The sequence below is a fragment of the Crinia signifera genome, chromosome 7 (assembly GCF_055691185.1).
Source record: "Crinia signifera chromosome 7, ASM5569118v1, whole genome shotgun sequence".
Classification (NCBI taxonomy): domain Eukaryota; kingdom Metazoa; phylum Chordata; class Amphibia; order Anura; family Myobatrachidae; genus Crinia; species Crinia signifera.
In genome coordinates, this window is record NC_139223.1 from 95,012,494 (window position 1) to 95,037,950 (window position 25,457).

Below are 25,457 nucleotides of genomic sequence, written 5' to 3' on the forward strand. Positions count from 1 at the left end.
TATGGTAGAGGAAGGCTTTAAAAAGTTCCATGCCAAATGGGGAATATATATAACTTAATTGGAGGAAGGCACGCAGAAACATGTTATAAAAATATTTGAGGGCACAACCTGGTACCTGCTTAGATCATTGTCTGATGGTTAGGACGCACCGAGTCTTAGTTGTGGGAGGGAAAGGGAGGGGGGGTAAGAAATGTACAGCTTAGGGGTAGTTGGAATGTTGTTAGTAATTAGTTTAAGGTGTAGTGATGTTTAGGAGTAGTGGTAAAATCTGAGGCTTTAAAAACAGCTCTTGTGTATGCCTTATACCTTCAGACAGATGTAGCTGAAGATAAAGGGGAGGAAGGGGAGAATCAAATAGGCAATAACTGGCATGTGAAGACCTTGTGATAGAGCCAGCGATGTAGCTAGGTGCCATGGTGCCTGGAGCAAGGGCATGTTTTGTGTCCCCCCGTCATGAATTGGGGGCATGGCTGACATTTTTGTCATCATGAGAAGCTGGCCCACCGTGTGATGTCACCTAATGGAGGCATGGTGTACATGACGCCCGTGACTCCGCCCACCCTCAACCTTCCTCTCCTCCACTGCAAGAACTTCACTCCCCACACCAGTGGTTCCCAAACTGTCCGCCGCGGCTCCCTGGGGTTCTGCGGCACTGGAACAGAGGTGCCAAGTGTCCCTAGCGGCAGCCGGGACTCAGCACTGACAGGCAGGGGGAATTGATGCCGTGCGCCAGTGGGGATTGCCCACTAGGAGGGGGCGGGATTGAGTGCTGGAAGGGGGCGGGATTGAGTGATGGGGTTAAACAGCGTGGGGTACACGATTACAGGGCTGTGAGGGCAGGGGTGAGCGCCCTCAGCCAGCACCGGCTCTAAAGCCCAGCGAAGATTGACTGCGGGGAGGGGCCGGCCTTGGGCAGCAGAGACTGTGCGCTTGCTGGGATGTCAGCAGCAGGAGGGGAAAGGAGCAGAAGTCCCCACTTTAAGGCAGCAAGAAGCCATCACCGAGCAGGTGCGCAAAGTGACCCGCTGAAAAAGGCAGAGGTAAGCTCTCAAAGTCTGCACAGATTAAGTGCTGGCAGGGGGCGGGGTTAAACGCTGGAAGACTGCGGGAGTCAGCAGCTGCAGGGGGCTGGAGTGCCAGCTATATTACCAGTGCTGCTATGCAGTGCATGCATCCCCCTTGCAGCCACTAAATATCCTTTTCCTGCCTTCTAGCTTTCACTATCAGGCTGCAGGACCCCCACATTGCTTCATGCTTTAAACATATTTTGCACAAAGAGGTCACATATTTTTTACATAACAAAGTAAAATCCACCTTGATGATGACTTGAGATGATGACAGTTATCTGGCCCAGCAGCAGTCAGCCTCCTCCTCCAGGCTACAGCCAGCGCTTGGGACGTGACGATGACGCTGCTGCAGCCAAGGAGGAGGCTGTGTAGCACTTTAGCAGGGGAAGGGGGGGGGGAGTCAGTGTCCTGAGCGCTGCCCGGTCGGCTCGTCATCACACTGAGCCGGCCCGAGCAGCAGCAGCTTCGGCAAGGGAGGACTCGCTGCCGCTGGAGTCACTCTGGACATGGGGGGAAGAGACAGCGGCGGCAGGGTCAGGTGAGCAGGCAGGCGCCGTGGCCCGCCTGAGATTTTAAGCAGTCCCTGGATTCCCGAGTCCCGGCTCATTTGCGGAGGTTGGGTGGCGCCTTGCGCCCCGCCGGCGCCCAGAGCGTGAGCTCCACTGGCTCCGCCCTCCCTACGCATCTGGATAGAGCCTTGGGACAGATATGTTCGGGTTTCTGTGAAATAATTGTGACTTAAGCCTTAATTGATGTTTTTATTTTGCTTTATTCACCATTGTTCAGACATGAACCATGAAACAACATTGCAATGTACATGTAACGTTTTATTTTGCCAAAATGTATAAACCTTAAAAAGTAGTTGATGTTATATGGTGGGTATACAGTAAACATTAAACCACGAGTCTTAGAGCAACTAAAATAAACTCGGAAATGGTAGGAATAAGCTTGACAGTATATGGTGGCGCAATATTCGTATATTAGTCCGGGGTACTAATAAGGGTAATATCGAGGGGAATTCCCAGGGTGTTCCAGGAATGTTATGTAATAACAGTAATCTTACCTCATTACAGCTCTCAGGTACAGATGACCTTAGGGTATGGGAAGGAGTAAACGACATACAGATGGAGCGGGTCTCTTCTTTGCAGGGGATGGCGATGGCGACGCCATCTGCCATCCCCTACCACTCGCCATCTGTATCTGCGAAAGGGGACGCGCGCGCACGAGATGCACGCGCTTCTTCTTCCGACAGCTTCCCCCGGGTCCCTGTCGGCTTGTCGGCGGTCACCCGGGGTCCCCACCGCCTCCCCGCACCCCCCTAACCCTGTCCGTCTCCCTGAAGTGGAGACGGACGGGTTCCCGTCGCACAGAAATTGAGACGCGCGTGCGTGTGAGACGCACACACGTCTCAGTCAGATGGAGAGCCGGGCTGCTGGCGGTTCACCAGCGGTGTCGTTCTGGTGATTCACCAGCAAGAGGGAGCCCGGCTCCATCTGTAGGAAGAAGTTTCAAAACTGTAAATAGGTCAGGCAGTGGGCATGGTGGGGAGGGCTGTAGAGAGTCTGAGGGAGAGGTGGGTACGAGGTAGTTAGTAAGGAATACAAATAAGTCCAGAGGAGAAATTAAACACAATGTTAGGGATGCAAATAAAAATAAACAAAAATTAAAATGCCTACTGGCAAATGCAAGAAGCTTAGGAGGGAAAATTCAGGGAACTAGAAACTGTGGTCACTAGGGACGATTATGACATTATTGGTATTACAGAAACATGGTGTAACGAGTCGCACAACTGGGCATTAAGCATGGAGGGATATACACTCTACAGAAAAGATAGGGAAAATAGAAAGGGCGGGGGGGGTGTGCCTATATGTAAAAAATAACTTAACATTGTGTGAGAAAGAAATGAGCACAGGTACAGAGGAAGATTACACTGAGGCCGTGTGGGCAGAGATAACCGACAATAACAAAAAAACTAATAAAATTTTAATAGGGGTATGCTATAGACCTCAGAACATAAACGAAAGGGACGAGTCTCTGCTTTTAAACCAAATCAAACAATCATCAGATCAGGGTCAGGTATTAATTATGGGGGATTTTAATTTACCTTATATTGATTGGAAAAACATAACAAGTAAAACGGCAAGAAGCAGTGGGATCCTAAGCTTACTTAAAGACGAGTTTATCACACAAACGGTAGAAGCTCCAACTCGTAATAAGGCTCTATTGGATTTGGTATTAACAAATAACATAGATCTACAGTAGGAGCACATCTTATCTATCTTTCTTAGGCCATGGCTCAGGATGGCTAGCCATGGCTATCCTATTGTTCTCAGCTGCAATACAATAGGGGATTAGCAGAGTAAACAAATTACTCACTTAATCCTATTATAGAGATAGATGGCAGTGGCTCCATCTGTAGTCTCAAACACAAAAGTAATTGAACATCTAGGGAACAGTGACCACAATATGGTTTCACTGGAAATCAACTTCAGTAAATTACATCATAAAGGATCGGCAAAATACTAAACTTCAGAAAAGCTAACTTTGAAATATTCAGAGAAGCCCTAAAAAGAATTGTGTGGGAAACTGTTTTTGAGGGGAAAAATGATGAGGAAATGTGGGATACTCTAAAAAATGTACTCGAATCATTAACTAATAAATACATTCCTAAAGTTAATAAGGGGAAATTCAATAAAAAAAGCCACCATGGATGGACAAAAAAGTTAGGTCAGCAATCAACAATAAAACAAGAGCATTTAAATTCTATAAAAATAACTTAAATGAGGAGGCGTTCACCAATTACAAAGAATCAAACAAAATTTGCAAAGGGGCAATCAAAGCAGCTAAAAGGGATTATGAAGAGCGCATAGCCACTGAAAGCAAAACTAACCCCAAGAAGTTCTTCAAATACATAAATAGTAAACGTATAATTAAGGACAACATAGGCCCACTAACCGATATCACTGGAAAAAGTTTTACGGAGGATAAGGGAAAAGCAGAACACACACATACCACAAATGGGATGAACAAGCCAGACCTCAATATTGATTTCTCTACCGAGGAAATAATATTGAGGCTCAGCAAAATCAAAACAAATAAATCACCTGGGCCAGATGGGATTCATCCTAGGTTACTAATGGAATTAAGGGAGGAATTAGCTTCCCCTCTACATTATATCTTCAATAATTCACTATCATCAGGAACAGTATCAAAAGACTGGAGAATAGCAGAGGTAGTGCCATTATTCAAAAAGGAAAAAGGAGGATCCCGCTAATTACAGACCTGTTAGTTTAACATCAATAGTGGATAAACTATTTGAAGGATTTTTAAGAGATGGGATCCAGGAATATTTAGACCTTCATAGTTTACTCAGTTATAACCAGCATGGGTTCGTGAAAAATCGTTCATGCCAAACTAATCTACTTGGTTTCTATGAAGAGGTTAGCAAAAACCTTGATAATGGAAATGCTGTAGATGGGATTTTCCTAGATTTTGCTAAAGCCTTCGACACCATACCACACAAGAGGTTGATAAATAAAATGGAGGACCTGGGATTAGCGGCCAATATCTGAAGTTGGGTAGGGAACTGGCTGTGTAATAGAGAACAAAGAGTGGTTGTGAACAGTGCAGTTTCAAATATGATACCAGTACTAAGTGGAGTGCCACAGGGTTCGGTTCTAGGGCCCATTTTGTTTAACATTTTTATTAACGATATTGGGATAGGGTTACTCAGCAATGTATCCATCTTTGCGGACGATACAAAACTGAGCAGAGTTATTAAATCATCAGAAGATCTCACCACGCTTCAAAATGATTTTGACAATCTAGATGAGTGGACAAAAAAGTGGAAGATGAGGTTCAATGTGGACAAATGCATGGTCATGCACCTTGGGAGACATAACCAGTGTGCTAGTTATAACCTAAGCAGGGATGAATTGGGTAATTCAGTACTCGAAAAGGATCTAGAAATCCAAAAAGACAACAAACTAGGGTGTAGTGCTCAATGTAATATAGCAACTAAAAAGGCCAATAAAACTCTAGCATGTATTAAAAGGGGCATGGAAACTAGGGATTCAAAAGTAATTATGCCTCTGTACAAATCATTGGTTAGACCGCATCTCGAATACGGAGTACAATTCTGGGCCCCACACTATAAAAAGGACATCATAGAATTAGAAAAAATCCAAAGAAGAGCAACTAAGCTTATTAGGGGAAGGGAGACTTTAAGGTACGAGGAGAGATTAAGCAAGCTGGGACTATTTACACTAGAGAAAAGACGTTTAAGGGGGGACATGCTCAACATGTACAAATATATCAGGGGCCAATATAAGGAACTGTCAAACACCATTTTTTTCTGCTAGACAGAATTCTAGGACGAGAGGGCATGAGTTTAGATTAGAAGAAAAAAGATTTTGTTCATCTAGAAGAAAAAAATTCTTTACAATCAGAACAGTCAAACTTTGGAACGCTCTTCCTGAAGAAGTGGTGTCGGCAGACACTAGAAATATGTTTAAAATAAGGTTGGATAAACATTTATTGGTTAAAAACATCCACGGGTATGAATAAGTAACAATCTATGCACTTTAGAGATAAACAGACTCTATATAATTAGAGAAGACACTTGATTAACACCCGAAAGAAAGCATGCACAAAGAAACTGAATGGATCGTATAGATAAAGACACTGTTTTTTCTTTGAAGAAGAAAATTATTGTAATAAATACAGAAATGAGAGTGATGCACAAAGAATTTGAATAGTCTGTAACACTAACGATATACACTAGACAGAATGAAAAAGGCCATAACGCTTAAGTTATTTCTCTTAAAATAATACGGTACTTTATGATGATAATAGAATAATACAATGGAATCGCTATGTGTAAGAAAATAAGCAAAATACAAGAAAATAATCTGATAATGTTGGAGGGGGAAAGGAGAGGAAAGGGATAGAGAGCCAATATGAGCCAAAGAAAAAAAAATTGGTAAGGGGAGATGACTAATGCAAACAAGTCAGTCGACTCTATCTATGTTGCATATATGTAATGTTATATGTATATGGTTATGTATGGTACTTGCTTCAAGTTTTATATGGAAAATGAAATAAAGAATATTGAAATATAAGAATGAAGAAATCTGCTCCTCCATCCTAGAGGTATTGCCTCTGCAGGCAAATGGAACAGGAAGCCTATCTACTGCACCAGAAGAAAATGCCAATCAAAACCGAATAGATATAGGCAGGAAGATGTACATAGCTAACACCAGGAAAAGCACAAACAAAAAAACTTTAAGAGCTATGTGTGCAAATGCTAGGAGATTTGGAAATAAAATCCCAGAACTAATTACAAAAACAAGGGATGAACTGGAGATTGTGGCTATTACAGAGTCCTGGTGCAATGAAAATCATGGATTGGGACATAGCTGAACCAGGATATACTTTATTTAGGAAAGAATGGGAAGAATCGGAGGAGGGGTTGCAATATATGTGAAAAGCATAAAGACTACCTTAATACAAAGTGGAGCATCCCTCCAGCAATTGGTGGGGAAGTCCACTTGTAAGGATGCAATATTAGACTTACTTACAAATGGTGATGGAATACCTGACGTAAATGTGGGTGAAAATCTGGGATCCAGTGACCATCAAGCAGTATGCTTCAGAATAAAGACAGAGACTGACTTGTCGCACACAAAAATGAAGGTGTTACATTTTAGGAAGGCTGATTTTGTTGAGATGGGAAACTGTAAGGGATTCTTTGGCAGAGTAGAGGAGCTTGGAAGGAGTGCAGAAGTGGAAAAAAATTAAAAGTGCAATACTAAAAGCAACAGAACTGTGCATCAATAGAGTTAGGAAAAACACAAGGAAAAATGTGGTTTGCAAAAGAAGTAGCAAGTATTATGAAAGCAAAAAAGTTGTCCTTTAAGTAATATAAGCAGATGCAGAATAATGAGGACAAAGAGGTGTATCTTGTTAGACAGAAGGAGGCTAATAATAGTAATAGAAATCAGATGTGCAAAAGCACAGACTGAGGAGAAAATGGCCCAGTCATTGAGTAAACTGGGGAAAACATTTTTTGGTATATAAGTGAAAGGAAAAAAAACAAAAAGTGGAGTAATAAGACTAAAGACAGCGTAATAACAAATCATATTAATAACTATTTCTGCTCAGTATTCACTGCTGAAAGAGAGGGGAAGGGGCCACAGTTAAGTTGCAAGTATAGTATAGTACATTCAGAGGAGAAAGTCCTAACAGAACTCTCAAAACTGAAAGTGGATAAATCAATGGGGCCAGATCGGATACATCCAAGGATACTAAAATAGCTTAAAGGGGAGCTGGTAAAACAATTAACAGAATTATTCAACCAGTCACTATCTACTGGAGTAATCCCAGAGGACGGGAAAACAGTGAATGTAGTCCCACTGCACAAAAGTGGAAGCAAGGAAGAGGTAAGCAACTATCGACCAGTGAGCCTTACATCAGTAGTAGGGAAATTGATGGAAACACTATTAGCGAGTTGTAGAATGTCTGAAAACCAGCAACTTACAGGATCTGAAACAGCATGGGTTTACTGGGGAAAGATCATGTCAAACAAATCCCAATAACTGCTGGGATGCCAGCATGCTTTTAATACCACTCTTCATTTTAACAATTACCCCGGGCCGTGCTCTGATTTATTTATATTTTCTATGTTATTTTATACTGTTGCTATTGCTACTAGATCTTCCATGTTTGACATATTTTAATATGTCAAACATGGAAAAGGTCGACATGAGTTTTTTATGTTTTTTTCTTAAAAAAATATTTTTTTCATACTAAACTATTCACATGGACATAGAGGGAGAATATGCAAGGCACTGTTCCCACAGTATGGTGAGCAAAGTGAGCCATGCAAGGGGACACAGTACACTTACAGTATGTCAACATACTGTACACACAAAAACACTTATGCTGACCTTTTCCACGTTTACATATTGCCTGTGTCAACATTTAGACCATGTCGACCTAATGCATTTCAACCTTTTTCATGTGTTGACCTAATATTGTCGACCCTATGACCCATAGGAGTTGGGTATGAAATCCCAGCAGTCAGAATACAGACTGCAGGATCCTGAAGATTTGCAGCAATTTTACCCTAACCCACTCCTCATGCAGCCGAAACCTAACCAACCTCTATCACAGCCTAACCTCCTCTGCTGACCCCCTCTACACAGCCTAACCCTAACCCTCCCCCTAGTGTACAATCCTAACCACAAAGGCCTTTGAGATCCCCTCCAGAGGCTTCTCAGATATTATGCATCATAACCAAAAGTGTCATACTCTCAAATTTCTTCTAGTGAACAAAAGGAATAGGGGATATTGATTTCAGCACGGCGGCTCAAATGTGCTGTCAGAATGCCAGCTCTATTTTTTCCTTGTATCTCATACTCATTGCAGGAAAACTTTCAATTTTAAAGTTACTGTATGTGCATTTGCAATTTGCATGGAGTTTTATTGGCACATCACACTAATTCTAGATTTAGCAATATACTGTATGATATGATGAATTATTTGTCAACATAATATGTATATTTGAAGGAATTGCAACGTACCTGTAACATCTATCTGTTAATGGAGTAATAACCAACCTAGGTGTATTGCCAAGATACTCATATCCATACTGCAAGCCAGCATTGATCATTTTTGTCTGCATATGTCCTTCCTGTACAAAACAGACCATACATTATTACAAGTTACTGTACAATATTATAATTTGAGTACTGTAAATATTCAAGAATTATTTTATAAGTAGAATAGCAAAACATCCCTATACATTGATAATAACATCAAGAGGCGGAACTACCATTGGTGCAGCAGGTGCAGTGCACTGGAGTCCTGAGGACTAAGGTGCCCACAGCTGTCTCTGTCACCCAATATTTTTCTCTGTCACACTCTGCCTGCCCCGCCTCTCACTGTCACCCTCTGCCTCTCCCTATCACCCAATGCTAAGTAGTATATTATGACCTTTGGTTGGGGTAGAGGAGGTAGAGGGGCACAAATTATATTTTTTTCCTGGGCTCATTTCCCACAAGTTCCGCCACTGAGTATATCCATTGTCCTGTTGAGTGATACAAACTCACTGTGGCTCACTTATGTCCCTATCTACCTCATGGCTCTCCTTTGAGATCTCATGGTTGGGTCATCTAGTGGCCTTCAAAATATCCCTCCTACCTATGAAACCCACTTGGTCCGGGTGCACTAGATGTCGGAGGAAGGGGGCTAAGCGGGCTGCTATTATTTTAGCATATATTTTTAGATCAACATTAAGTAATGAGATTGGTCTATAGTTACCACATTGCATGTGGTCTCTATCTGTTTCGGAATCACAACGATATCATCTTGTAAGGAAGCTGGAGCGAAGTGTTCGCCATTTACAATATTATTAAACAGGAAGGTAAGGTGAGGGGAGAGTTCCTTTGCAAACACTTTATAATATTGGGCAGTAAAACCATCTGGACCTGGGGCGGCAGAGGATCACATAGATTTTATTGCGGCTTTTGTCTCCTCCTCTGAGATATCTGCATTCAAAGTGGCTAGCTGGGCCTCCGTAATGGTAGGCAGTGAGGCAGTCGATAAATATGAATGTACTTCCCCAGGCCCCGCAGAGGGGGGGGCTGGTTGTAAATTATAAAGAGAGGAATAAAAATCCCTAAATTTCTCGACCATAACTTTAGGATCATAAGTGTAATCACCGTTTTTACGAGAGTATAATTTATGGATAGCACCCAAGGCCTGTTTACGTCGGAGCTTATTAGCTAGAACAATGTCTATGGTATTTTTTTCCTAGCACAGCGCCCGTCGTAGTTGATCGCATACCTTAACTTAAGGTATGCGATGGACGTGACCGACACGATTTTAGGGCTATTTTTAGCCTTTTCCCAGACAATGAAAACATCGCGTTGATCGCGTCCATCGCATGCCTTAAGTTAAGGTCCCGATGTGACTGATGCGATCGACGCGATTTAACATTGAATGCATTGTATTCAATGTTAAATGGCTATGTAAAAACCCGAAGCACGGCGAGCGCAGCGAGCCCGCGAGGGGCGGCGGTATACGTCCTCCAACCTTTTCATACCCCCACTATACACGTCGGCATGGAGTTGATTTTATATAGTGTGGCGAGCGCAGCGAGCCACCGAGCCTGAAGCGTGGCAAGCGCAGCGAGCCCCGCGTAATACCTGCGTAATACCACGCTTCGGGCTCGGAGGCTCGCTGCGCTCACCACACTATATAAAATCAACTCCACGCCGACGTGTATAGTGAGGGTATGAAAAGGTCGGAGGACGTGTACCGCCGCCCCTCGCGGGCTCACTGCGCTCGCCGCGCTTCGGGTTGGCGTTCATCGTGGGGTGGTATTAACAATGGGGGGACATTTGACCCATCAGGGTCGGGCTACAATGAAAATTGGGGTCTGGGATGAATTTAACATTGGGGCCAATGTAAAATTGGGTCTTAGAGACCCTTTTACATTGATTCCAATGTAAAAATCGCGTCAATCGCATCGCATGCGATTTGGTTGCATGCGATGCGATCAACGCGATTTTTTGGGTCCCAATGGATAACATTTTTATCACTGGCGCCGTGCTAGGAAACAAGTACTGTGTCTATTTTGTCAGCTTTATCTTAAAATCTTTGACGCAGTTTTTGCAATATAGACGCAGTATTCAGTTCGCCTTTCAGACAATTAATCTTAGCAAGAGTAGAGGAGTCTGGCGAAGTTTTATGTAGTCAATAGGGTGGAAATTTCAGCTTCTAAGGATGAGATTTCTTGAGCAGCTTTCTTCCAGCAGGCCGAGGCTCTTGCTATCATGTGGCCTCTAATGGTGGCCTTATGGGCTCCCATAGAACCTGTGGGGAAATATTAGGAGAGATATTGTAATAGAGTCTGTACAAAAGGGGTTCTGGGTTTATTGCGCTGTAGACTTGGTTGACGTGGGTCGGCTGCGGGGTGTGGGAGGTATACTACAGGGTACCTCTTTGAAGAGAAATGATATGCGATGTGCACCCTAGGGTGCCACCCTGCGCTCAGTGTCACTCAACCTTACTGTTATATGTGCTATGTGTCTAGACGGTGTTTCATATACAACATGCACAGTATTGATGAATAAATAAAAAATTTATTTGTCACAAAATTAAAACATATTCTGGGACATTTATCATTGCATGAGGGTACAATATACAATATACAATAAGAAAAAAAATTGTGAATAGGATAAAAAATGGAATAAAGATAAATATAAAAATAAAAATAAAATTTAGACAAGTATATAGTATAAAATATGTATATCAATAAGAATATGGATATATAATATATATTATATAGGATAGCTGCAGAAAAAACAGTTGGTTAAAAAGTTTTCTTGCTAATAGGTTACCCTAGTACCGGTACACATGCCACAATGGGGAAGGTGGGGGTTGGGGATGACGTACATAGACTCACATAGACTAATGCTGCTTTCAGACCGCATAACTGGCTTTGACCCTGTATTTGGAAACGTTTCCAAAAACGGGTCTGCCAGATAAAACCCCTTTCACACCGCAGCACTTAAACGGTATATTACCGTTTAAGTGCCGATTTTTTGACACTGGCAGACCCGTTTTTGGAAACTTTCCAAATACAGGGTCAAAGCCAGTGCAGCCTTCAGCCCTCCCCTCCGTGCAGCTCCCCCCCCCCCCTCGCGTGTCGACCGAGAGCATGTCGACGCCCCCCCGCGCATGTCGACGCCCCCCGCGCGTGTCGACGCCCCCCCCACCCCACCCCGCGTGTCGGCGCCCCCCCCCCCCTGTCGACTTACCCCGTGCCGGTACCTCCGTTGTGGACTGCAGCTCAGTATGCTCGGAAAGCACTTATGAAAAAAGTGTCTTCCAGAAAATGGCTGCCCCATAGGAAACCCTGTTTAAAAAAACTGTCTTCCGTATAGGGGGCAGCCATTTTCTGAAAGACACTTTTTTCATAAGTGCTTTCCGAGCATACTGAGCTGCAGTGCCGGGAACCACAACGGAGATACCGGCACGGGGTAAGTCGACACGGGGGGGGGGGGGGGCGCCGACACGCGCGGGGGGGTCGACACGCGGGGGGCCGTCGACACGCGCGGGGGGCGTCGACACGCGCGGGGGGGGGGCTCCAGTGCTGTGAATACTTAATGAGCGCTCATTAAGTATTCACTGTGCTGAATTTAGGACCCAGCTCATTGGCTGGGTCCTAAATACCGTTTCTGAGCCGATTTTTGCGCTAAAATACCGGTTCAGAAACGGGTAGGACCCTGCATTTTAACCGGTTAGAAAAAACGGCATTTTCTAACCGGTTAAGTGGGACTGGACCTTTCAGACCGCACACATTACCGTTTTAAAACGGTAAAAAAACGTCAATTTACCGTTTTAAAAGTCCTGAAGAAGCCCACCCCCGGGCGAAACTAGTTGATGTGAACTCCTGCACTCGCCCAGCGCCGTCCACACAGTGACAGCACCAGCGAGAGTCTGCCGGCAGACACTCACCCCAGCCTAAAGGTAAAGAGACCTGAACTGCCCATTTGGAAGCAGAATTGCATACAACGTTATACAGGAGCCACAAGTTTGTGGCGATCATCTACTGGTACCACAAAGACTGTGTTAGTCTATGTGAGTCTATGTACGTCATCCCCAACCCCCACCTTCCCCATTGTGGCATGTGTACCGGTACTAGGGTAACCTATTAGCAAGAAAACTTTTTAACCAACTGTTTTTTCTGCAGCTATCCTATATAATATATATTATATATCCATATTTTTATTGATATACATATTTTATACTATATACTTGTCTAAATTTTATTTTTATTTTTATATTTATCTTTATTCCATTTTTTATCCTATTCACAATTTTTTTTCTTATTGTATATTGTACCCTCATGCAATGATAAATGTCCCAGAATATGTTTTAATTTTGTGACAAATAAATTTTTTATTTATTCATCAATACTGTGCATGTTGTATATGAAACACCGTCTAGACACACAGCACATATAACAGTAAGGTTGAGTGACACTGAGCGCAGGGTGGCACCCTAGGGTGCACATCGCATATCATTGTAATAGAGTCATTTTAAAGTCTGCAAGAGCAGATGGATGTAGAAGAAGATAGTCGTCTAAACGCCATTTACAAGATCCATACGAGCTGTGGAGTAAGTCTAGTAAAATGTAAACACCTGCGTGGTCAGTCCAGGTGAATGGAGTAATGTCTGCATATAGTATGGATAACATAAAAGATTGGGATACGTGAATCATATCTATGCGGGAATAGGTGTGATATGGTGCGGAAAAATGAGTATAGTCTTTTGCTGAAGAATGTTTAAGCTGCCAAGAATTATATAGGTTAAGCTTGGTTAAGGAAGACGTTAGCGTGAGCGAGGCTTTAGTGGACTTGGAGTCTCGGTTGCTAGCAGTCGCTCTCGACCTATCAAGAAGGGGGTTAAGTATGGTGTTGTAATCTCCGCCCAAAATTATGTGTCCCTGTGCAAATCTATCTAGGTGTTAAAAAATTATCCAAAAAACTGTGATTGGTCTAGATTGGGGGCATAAAGAGAGACAAGGGTGAAAACTACAGATCAGATAGAGCCTATTATTATGAGGTAGCGCCCTTCTGGATCTGCAATAGTCTTTAGGTGGACGAATGGAATGTTCCTATGGATTAAAATGGCTACTCCCCGTTTTTTTTCAATCAGCGGAGGCAAAGAAGGTCCGAGAGAACTGCTTACCCTGAAGCTGTAAGTGAGAGCCAGTAAAGTGGGTTTCTTGAAGAAACGCAATATCAGCTTTTTCTCCTCTACATGCACTCAAAACCACTGTGCGTTTCTTAGGGGAGTTAAGCCGTTGACATTAATGGAGATCAATTTAAGAGCCATAGTAGTGGGGAGTTGTAAGGCATTTGAGAGAGAGGAGGGATCCACCGAGGACTCGCCCCAGTAGGAAAGGGAAAGAGGGAAGAAGAGCAAGGGAGAAGATGAGAGGAGAGTAAAAGAACAGGTAGATAGAGAAGAAAGAAGAGAGCCCTATTGGGCAAAAACCCTGAAAACATGGGTCCTGCTGTAGGACCGCCACATAAAACATAAAATTAAACAAAAAAATACCAACAGTTAGATTAGGGTGCATGGGGTGGCGAAACAAGTGGAAACCATGACTGGGATAGCCCGGTCCTTAGCTAAACATATAAAAGCAGTTAAATCACAGCAAACTGCGCTGTGAGACAAGTGTAACATCTATGTGGGTAGGGGAAGAGAAAAAAAGGGGGGGATTTTTTTGGGGGGGAGAGGGAAGGGGAGGGGGACAACCAATGAAAGAAGAAAAAAAGGGGGGATTACCAGTTAACATTCAGTACAGATAATTGGATATCAAGGAGTCTGTCTACAAGGTGGGAAAGACAGGGAGTTGTCTAATGAAGATGTCTACATCTATGTGCCGTTGTAGGAGTCTCATATGCTATTCAAGGTGGTTCAGTGTCTCTTTGATGCGGACGGCTCACTCTTGTCCATTCTGAAGAAGGTGGTTTAGGCCTTTGAGGTTTGGGGAGAGCCATGGCGGTGGGGTCATTGGAGGGTTCCGGAAGCAAGTCCAGTTTAGCTAGCATATCTTGCCCTTGGGTCAGGATTTTTACAGAATATGTGGTGTTATTGGCAAAAACTTGCAGTAGGAAAGGAAAACCCCATCTGTATCTGATGTGGGATTGGTGAAGAATTCTGGTAACAGGTTGAAGATCTCTGTATTTCTGGATGGTGGAGGAAGCCAAGTCTTGGTAGATTTGTATCTGCATATCTCAAAAATCAATAGTAGAGGAGTCACGAGTGGAGAGTAAGATTTGTTCCTTTGATTTGTAATAGTGAAGCCGCACGATAACATCCCTGGGGGGCTGAAATGCTGAGGGTTTATATTTGAGAGCCCTATGAGCTCTATCACACAGGCAATCTTCATCTGTAAGTTCTGGAACTAGGTGCTGAAAAAGATCTTTCAAGAAGGTTGGCAGAGAGACACTAGGAACATATTCTGCCACATTTCGAATTCTAAGATTATTCAGACGGGATCTATTTTCTTGGTCCTCTTGTTTCTCTTTAAGGGATTCTAATTTGTTGTGCGGCCTAGTAAGCTCCGCAAATAGGCAATGTTGTGAGCGGCATAAGTCATCAGGGTACTTGTGTATTTTGGCGGCGCCCCCGATGTCCGTCGTACGACGAACAGATCGCATCGCATCGCATGCCATGCACCCGATGGCATGCGATGCGATGCGACGCGATTTTGACCCCCTATACGACCAAAAATCGTATAAGCACCCTAAAGGGTGCTTTTGAGCACCCAAATGGGTGCTTACAATGTTAAATGCACCCCCACGCCACCCCCCACTATAAACGTGAACCCGAAGCGTGGCGAGCGCAGCGAGCCCGCGAGGGGCGGCGGTACGCGTCCTACGACCTTTTCATACCCCCACTATCCACGTCGGCGTGGAGTTGAGAATAGAATAGTGTGGCGAGCGTAGCGAGCCACCGAGCCCGAAGCGTGGCGAGCGCAGCGTGCCCCGCGAGGGGACGCGGATACCTTCACAGTTATACGCGTCCCCTCGCGGGCTTCACAGGTGTCCGTGGCGACGCGGACACCTGTGAAGCCCGCGAGGGGACGCGTTTACCTGTGAAGGTATCCGCGTCCCCTCGCGGGGCTCGCTGCGCTCGCCACGCTTCGGGCTCGGTGGCTCGCTGCGCTCGCCACACTATTCTATTCTCAACTCCACGCCGACGTGGATAGTGGGGGTATGAAAAGGTCGTAGGACGCGTACCGCCGACCCTCGCGGGCTCGCTGCGCTCGCCACGCTTCGGGTTCACGTTTATAGTGGGGGGTGGCGTGGGGGTGCATTTAACATTGTAAGCACCCATTTGGGTGCTTAACATTGTATAAGCACCCATTAGGGTGCTTATACAATGTTTAATCGCATCGCATCGTATGGCATCGTATGCCATGTACAATGGCATACAATTTCAAAATTGTATGCCATCGTGCACTATCGTACGATATCGCGTCGCATCGCATACCATCGTAAGTGTTATGGTATGCGATGCGATGGGCGCCGCCAAAATACACAAGTACCGTCATCAGTTTTGGATTCCAAGACATCCATCCTGGAGCCCAGTGATGCAATCTCAGATTTAAGTTTGTTAACTGCTTTAGAGAGCTCTTGATGGAATGCAGTTTGAACCCCATCCAGAAGACTAGTTACGACTGCTTGAATTTGAGGGTCAATACTGGATTCAGAAGAGTGAGGTGAGGAAGGGGATTCTGGAAAGGACCCCTGATTTTGTGAGCCTTTGGTTTTGTCCCCGAAGAAGTTTGTGGAGGTTGCGGAGGTTTTTTTTGTTCTTTTGTGACATTATATAGGAGGTGAGTTGGAGTTATAACATATTTAAAAAAACAATAGGTATATGGAATGGGAAACCCACAGGAATGTACATTTATGAAAATAAGGACCAGGCTATTAAAAGGCAGCCATCAGCACATCATGCTGAGAATCAGTAAGGGAAGCTGTCAGATGTCTTAGTCACTGAGCACTCAAAGTATATTAAGTAAGTTGTAACATGCAACACTCCCTAGCCCATATATTTACATAAAGGTCCCTATAAATATACAATATTAAAATATTATATACAATATTGTATCAATTGTGCCTGAATCAATGAGACGCAAAAAGATACTAGTATCACAATTGTAACAGATCCCCCAGTGAGACCAGCCTGGGCTCTGTGCCAAAGCAGAGTTACAAACTAGCAATACAGCTATAAATACTCAGTAAATTAAACCAGTGCTTATATCCTACAGACACCTAACAATATTTACTACAGCACAACATAGGCTCTGCATTTTAAACACTATTTTGCACTTTTTCCAAACTTACTTTAGCACATAATGTAGGTTTTATGTCATAAATGTATGTGATTATAACCTCTTATTTCACCATTTCTAACATGTCTCATGTCCCTGAGTTTCACTGAATAAAAGACAAACAAAATGGATATTTTAATAAAACTTTAATAAACATTGAATAAAGAATGAAAATTATATGATCTCTATTGTAGGTGTGCATCGAAACCCACAACCCCTTTTTTCTCCCTCTCATATATATTTTACACGATATCCTGTTTGATTACCGGTAATTGGTGTGGTGGTGGAATTTTATTGCATACCTTAACCATTTAATATCAGTAGAATAAAAAACACTTTACCATTTCTTAAGAAAATGTATAAAAATAATACAATTAATAAAAATATATTCAATGTTCGTAAAAACAAATCGTAAAATGATACTATTTTAATAGTAATAATAGTAATAAAAATACATATGATTTCATTAAATGGAGTGAACTAATAACAGTATACTTTGACATACTGTACAAACATACAACATATAATTACTAAATTTCTATGTATAGTGTAATATGATTTTGACTGCATCCCCCCATGACAGAGTCTCCTTTCTCTCGATGGTGGACTATCTACCGAAGTGATAGGCTGGGGGTGTGAGTTAGACTAGGGATCATTGGAGGCTTTTAGGAGTCTGCTATGCCTGTATGCTACTGCCTGTGATACCAACTGTATATGAATGTCACCTGCTATGCTGTACCTGCTGATGAGAAGAAACTACTAAGTCGTCATCTGAGACCCTGTGTTTGTGATCCTTGTCACAATAGTTAGAAAGTAGATATAGTCCAGGGCTCTGCCTATTACTTCTCCCACCACAGTATGCACTTTTGTATCTTAAATGCTGTATCACTGCTTTATCAATGTAGTGTGGTGATCAGCGGAATCGATAGTTCTGTAATCAATGGGTTTCACCTGTGGATCAGGCTTCCTCAGAGGGATCAAGCTAAGGAAGCCTGAGCCACAGGCAAAACCCTTCAATTACAGTTTAAGTATCCTGTACAGAGGTGGCCATACACATGCAGATTTATCTTCAGATCTGGCTGGTTGGAACAAGAAACATGGTTATGGATGAGAGCAAATGGCAGTTGACCATTTGCTTGGAAATGCTGGAAACCTGACAAACTGTCACTCATCCAACACATGTTTTTGTTCCAACCAGCTAGATCTGAAGATAAAGCTTACTAGTGTATGGGCACCACAGCTGGTGCCTTGAGCAACGCCACTTATCTGCTCTATTTCCATACAAGCTTGGTTCCTGACACTATCCTGAATCCTGTATTTTCCAGTCTACAAGCCTCCTAGATTATATTGTCTGCTATATTCTACAGCAAGCTATATTTCTCCAGCATCTCCAGTCCAGTCCTCTGGTTATTCCCTGGGTCAAGCCTGCTATATTCTATTGTCTGCTATATTCTATAGACAGCTATATTTCTTCAGCGTCTCCGGGCCCTTCTAGCTGGTTTCTGTCTGCAGTTAACTCCATAGGCACCGATCCATTCTATCAGGTTATTCTCCAGTTCCAGTCTGCTGTTAACCCCTACAGCTCTGGTCCATTGTATTTTGATATTCTCTGATCTTCAAGGTCTCACCTTATTTCAAGTGTTCAAGGCCCCACCTCGTTTCATCTACACCTCGTTGTAAGTCTTCATTTAATTGCAGTACAAAAACTCAGTTTTTACATGCCAGTCTTTATTTGATTCCAGTACCAGAACGCTGTTATTTATTATTTCAGGCTAAGAGCCATTATTGTTTCCTTATTCAACACTGCAATTCATCTGTATCTTCATTTTCTATTTTGTGTAAATAAAAGCGCATTATTCTTACAAGATTGCTACTGCTCCTCCTCTTCGCTGGCATCACCTAACCACCCAGGACACGACTGGGTCCACAAAACTGTAGTCATGACAAGAATATTTTACATTTAATTCTATATCACTCTTACAATGACCAAATTTGTTTAATAGCATTATAAAGCAATGTTTGTTTTTTAATATTAGAATTAACATGTTAACATTTTTAGAAATTTTTAAGACTTTTCTAGTGAGGGAAGGAGATATATGGGAAGGTGTAACTCAGGGTTTAGGACAAATAAAGACTTGGGGCCAAATGTAGTGTGTGAGAATTGGAACGTAAGAGATTTTGGGAGAGTTTTCCTATTTTCTAAAGCGCCAACTAATTATATGGCAAGAATCAACCTGTTTTTTTCAGTGTAATTGATTGCTGCTTTAAAAAAATTAGAAAACTTTCCCAAAATCTCTCACTTTCTGAATCTCACCCCCTATTACATTTGGCCCATATGGTTTGTTTCTTAGATAGCTCTTGTTTCAATGTAGGGCCTTTTGGGGTTAAGTTTGCCTCCCCTGAAACTGGCGGATTCTTACTCTTCACCCGGTGGGCAGTGGAGTTTAAGCTGTTTGCATGGCTTTCGACCATATGGGGCTTCCATGTGTTTTCTTCCTTCAGGAGCACTTTCCAGCTCCGTCCTTGCACTGAGTAATATTTACCAATGCAAGGAGTTAAGGTGATGACATGACAAGTCACAATTGGCTATCAAGGATTTTTAAAAATGACACCAATTAGTTCATTGAAGCACCATTTTTAAAATTCTAGGGTGGACACAGTGAGCCAATGCCATTGCCGAGGAAGCCCCAGGGGAGTTATTGGATGAGTAGTAAATAAAAAAGTGAAGCAGCGCTGATATTACAATGTAACAAATTTATTCACACAATAAAAACAATAATTATAAAAGACATTAAAATGAACCGGATGGTGCAAAAAATTAATTATGTATAAAGAAACCGGAAGTGATTGTACCAGTGAAAATTGAGCACTGACCCGGAAGTGCTTCATACGTTCCTTACTTTATAAACATTTTTTCCACCTATATTCAAATCAAAATAGTTACCAAATCACTGATATGTAATTATGTATAATGCTCTTTGTCTCCGAGTAATTCTACCTAATGTTTTATGTATTTTTTATATCTTGAACCAATGTGGTATGCAAATCAACCCATGGGAAGTCAGGTATAAAAATGGCTCCCATTGACCCAAACAGACACCTTGACAAAGCAGTCTGAGAACTGCGAAACGCGTTGGTGACACCTTTGCCTGGACCCTTATCACCTTAAGGACTCCCACCTGCACCAAGGACTGCCCTACCTGCTAAAACTTCTGATCCAATGCCCACCAGTCTGAGAGTCTCAAGCCAAGATTCCTTGTTTGGACACCTGACCATCTCCATCAGCGGGACTCCCGATCAGGCTAATTTCCACTCTTGCCATCGGTTGTAGTCCAAAAAACATCTCCACTTCAGGATACCATCAAGTGGCCGTAAAGGACTCCCTCCAATCTCTCTGGATCAGAGCAAGTCATATTACCACCCACTATTGGTGATTATATTATTGGGTCCATTCTTTATACATAATTAATTTTTTGCACCATCCGGTTCATTTTAATGTCTTTTATAATTATTGTTTTTATTGTGTGAATAAATTTGTTACATTGTAATATCAGCGCTGCTTCACTTTTTTATTTACTACTTTTCCTGTCTGGGAGCTGACTACTCCCTTAAGCAGCTGCTGTATTTGATCAAACCACCCCTGGTAAGCGCTCCACACCAACCTCGGTTGGCCCCCTTTTTTTCTGAGTTATTGGATGAAGAGGCAGTTAAATAAAATATAAAAAAAAAATGTTGTTTTTTTAATATTACCTTTACAGGGAGCTTATAGGTATCAGCGGGTCTTGTATTTCCCATAGTAGAACAAAATACAGAAAACTGCTTAGAGCGCTAATCACTGTAGTTTTCTCAAGGTGAGCAGCTGCAAAAAGGGACTAGTCAGGTCCCAAAAGGTTCAAAGCGCTCATAAATTTTAATGAGTCAACCAATTTATATAATGAAAGGAATTTATTCTATAGTACAATAAATACAATAAAAAATGCAATTTAAAAAGCAATAAATAGCACTTAAAACCAATGTATGGACCTGTTATTATATAACCTGCTCTGGTAGATCTCAACCTGAGGAGAAATGAGGAGCAACTGGAGTCCAATTGTAATCCCAATATTTCGCTGGAGGTGTCCCAGCCTGTGGTGGACTTTAGGGCTTGTGGGGATCCTCTCTAAGGTGCGAGCTTTTGTGAAGATGGGATGGGTACTCCAATTTGATTCTGTTCTGGTAGATCTCAACCTGGGAAGGAATGAGGGGCAGCTGGAGTCCAATTTTAATCCCACTATTTCGCTGGAGGTGTCCCAGTCCGTGGTGGACTTTAGGGCTTGTGGGGATCCTCTCTAAGGTGCGTGCTTTGTGAAGATGGGATGGATACTCCAATTTGATGAGCCACTAGATTGTTCTCAATCCAAAGTTTGTTTGTCGCTCCTATTGATAAAGTGCACTGTGCCAGAATAAAGTGCTCCAGGTATTTGAGAAGGTTATGAAAAGTTCCAGATAAATAAGCAGGTGGTGGACAAAGTGTCCACAGCAGGTCCAGTTATATCACTGATGCGTTTCGCTGTCACTAAAAGGGCAGCTTTTTCAAGGTCGATCAATCAATTAAACCATGGGTCTTCAACCTGTGGCCCTCCAGATGTTGTGAAACTACATGTTCCAACATGCATTGCCACATTTTTTCCTATAAGAGCATGTCAAAACTGTCAGGGCATGCTGGGACATGTAGTTCCACAACATCTGGAGGGCCACAGGTTGAAGACCTGTGAATTAAACAATGTATCCTGGCCTATAAATATGCATTATGGACACTGGCTAAACACAGCTTGAAAAAGTCTCCGGTTGTCTAGGAGACTAAACGTGTTGCTCAACTTCCGCCAGATTCCAGCTAACTTGTTCCTGACTTCTGCCCTCACTGCTCTCCACATTGCCGCCGTCACTTCCGCCCGGATCACGGCTTTCACCGCTAACGCTGCTACCCACGCCGATTCCCGGTGCTCCACGTGAATCCTGTTACAGTGTGCAGTATCCCAACATCTGGACATCCAACGGGTCAGCACAGTCACCGGTACCGTGCCCTTTTTGACATACAGCGTGTCCACCTCTGCCCGCACATGAAGGTTTATTCCACCGGGACTTCTGTCTAAGGGTGAGTAACCCTTGCATTTCCAGCTTGTACTAACACACAAGAACAGCAGCGTAACATACATTTGCCCACTGCCGGTATTGAACTACTTGCATGTCAGCCCAGTTACCAATCTAGGCTCACTTTTGGATTTATTAACAACCTGCTATTTCCAAGTTATTAACTGCTCATTATATCTAGCGGCTTATTCTATGTGGATTGCATTTCCATTTACCTACAAATTATATATGATCTAGCCAGCACGAAATTAATCAGGAACCAAGTCAAGCCTCTTACAGTTTTTAGATACATAGGGTGACATTTATTAGAGATCGATGGTGGGTTTTTGGCGATTTATATCGCCAAAACGGCCGTTTTTTTTTTTTTTTTTTTAAACTGGATCCTGGATCGGTGAGTATGTGGGTGTAAAAGTGAGGTGTGGATGTGGGTGTATTAAAGTTATACTTTTCTGTGTGTGTGCTTTATTTTAACATTCTTTTTACAGGTGGACTACTAGTCCCAGCAGGCCCATTAATGCCCCGCATGCTGGGACTTGTGGTTCTCCAAGTCCCAGCCTGCGGGGGAGGTCTGCTGGCACTTGCAGTTCTCCTGTATTAAGCAATGTTAGGAATGAGAATTTAACCCTATCAGGCCGGCGTCCAATGGCCAGGGACGCCGGTGACAGACCCGGGCTTCAGCCCTGGACGGGTGAAGCCTGGGGGGGGGACCCCTTTATTGGGGGGGTCCCCACTCCTCCAGGTACCCCGTCCAAGGCTGACCAGCCACGGTGCTCATGGTGCGGCCGGGGGACCTTGTGTAAAAAGTGTCCCCCGGCTGTGGCATGACACTGGGGGCTGTTGGAGCCCGGTGCTGGTTTCAAAATACGGGGGACCCCCAGATTTTTTGTCCCCCGTATTTTTGGAACCAGGACCGGTCCAAGAGTCCGGGGCTGGTTTCAGAAATACGGGGGACCCTTCCCTTTTTGTCCCCCGTATTTTTGGAACCAGGTCCGGCTCAATGAGCCCGGGGCTGGTTATGTACAGGAGGGGGGACCTCACGCCATTTTTTTTTTTCAATCACAAAATCACACATTTTAAAAAAATCGCACCTTTTCATGACTAAAAAATCGCACTTTTCATCCCGAAAATCGCCCTACATCGCACTTACTCGCACTTTTCATGCCGGAATACACACCTCATTAAATATTCGCTTTGTGGAAAAAAATGCGATTTCAAAAAATGGCGATAAACGGCGATTTGAGCAAAAATCGCATTTTCGGAAAAACGGTAAACACAATAAATCTCACCCATATTGTCTGTTTTCATATTGTATATGTTTGTTTGTGTATTATATTCCAATTTCAGTTTTGTATCCCCCTATACTGTTTTTACGGTACTCTTTACCTAGAAGGGCGCCCACGATTTTGATCGTGGGCATCGTTAGTAAAAAAAAATCGCATAGGTCGCATCGCATGCGACCAAAAAATCGGGTGCGATGCGACCGACGCGATGCCCGCTATTTCCCATAGGGAACAATGTTAAATGTCCCAATTGACCCGATGGGCACCCTTCTAGGTAAAGAGTACCGTTTTTACTTTTTGTGTTAATATATATAAAATATTTTGCTATATTATAACAGCATGTCCTATATCATTGTGCTCTGCGTGAGACTATCATTCTTTTTACCAAATTTACGGTTATAGCGCGGTGTGTACGCCCAAACAATACTTGCCTCCAGTAAACCTTCTTAGAGTCTAGCAAACTCTCCACACCAGCAGCAGTTATCCAAGAGTACAATTCTATTTTTGAACTACACATTACTTTTATACAATCTTTTTATTAACGCCGGGGCTCTTGAGAGAGAGGTTTTCCTTCTCTCAAGAGAAAATCTCCTGTTTGTTTTTTCATGGACACACAATAGTATCATCCATTCAATTACATCATACAGTCGCACAATCTGATTTATATTACACCACATATAATGCCTCTTATTCAAAATACACCCACTTTTACAGTAGTGTCACTTAAACATAATGTAATGCCCACAGCAGTGTTGTCCTTTAGGGATGCGGTCATTTGGTCTACTGCATTATGGTCGACAGTCATTAGGTCGAATCCATTAGGTCGACATGCTAAAAGGTCGACATGACTCTAGGTCGACATGGGAAAAGGTCGACATGATTCTAGTTCGAAAGGTCATTAGTTCGACAGGTCATTAGTTCGACAAGGTCATTAGTTCGACATTGTCTATGTCGACATTCACAAGGTCGACATGGAGTTTTTCACTGTTTTTTGAGCCAACATGTGCCGACAGGCGGTATTTCATGCCCTACCATCCACTAGGGCGTGGTGGGAGAATAAAATAGTGTGCCGAGCGTAGCGAGGCACCGTGCCCGACGCATAGCGAGCGCAGCGAGCGATGCGAGGGGATGCAGTGCACTTTAAACTGTGTCCATGTCGACTGTGTTGACATTCAGGTAAAAAAACAGTGAAAAACCCCATGTCGACCTTGTGAATGTCGACATAGACAATGTCGAACTAATGACCTTGTCGAACTAATGACCTGTCGAACTAATGACCTTTCGACCTAGAATCATGTCGACCTTTTCCCATGTCGACCTAGAATCATGTCGACCTTTTAGCATGTCGACCTAATGGATTCGACCTAATGACTTTCTACCATAATGCAATAGACCAAATGATCCCAACCCGTCCTTTATATAGTACTTGCCAAAAGTCTGAGCACACCCCCTGAAATCGAAAAGAAGCTTGTTTATCGTACATTCTGCTACTTGTGTATGAATGGAGTATGATTTAAAAAAAGTTAAGTATGGAGGACACACGGGAATATTTTGGGGATGTTTCGCAGGCAACCAAATTGGTGACTTAGGTTCTGATTCTGGTTAGATTGGTAAGCTAAGAAGATTGCAGTTTACCTAGCACCAGAGAGGTCGCCCCATCAAATGCCGCCATTTCCCCTCGCAACCAGGCAAGGGGATGTGCAAGATAAATCAGGTGATGGTATGATCTCTTCTGCCTTTGCAAATAAAAGCCAGTCTCAATTAACTTTTATTTTTGTGGCTGCCATGACAAAGACAGGGTAGGTGGCTGACATCACATGACATCAGCCTCGCGCCCCAGGCAGGCATTGGCTCGTCCGCGTCACAGTGGTTCAGAACTTCATTTTTCAACAAGAAAAGGATGAGAGGGTTGCGCCGGCACTGTCCACGGGTAAAAGATAAATAGTTACTGATGGCATTTACGATGCACATTTATTGTATGTCATGCTTCAATAAAGAAAAATATTGTTAAAAAAAAAATTGTTACTGATGATAGAAAAGAGAAGGAAAAGTAATGAA

At 43.0% G+C, this 25,457-nt stretch overlaps 1 protein-coding gene across 2 annotated transcripts in view; it reads right to left on the reverse strand.

Annotated features, from left to right (window-relative positions):
- Positions 1 to 25,457, reverse strand: part of DNAH7 (dynein axonemal heavy chain 7) — a 918,640-nt gene that overhangs the window by 479,092 nt on the left and 414,091 nt on the right. For both annotated transcript variants that reach the window (XM_083153498.1, XM_083153497.1), the window contains one exon: positions 8,651 to 8,760. In XM_083153498.1, coding sequence (XP_083009624.1) covers positions 8,651 to 8,760 — 110 coding nt within the window. The remainder of the gene's footprint in view (positions 1 to 8,650; positions 8,761 to 25,457) is intronic.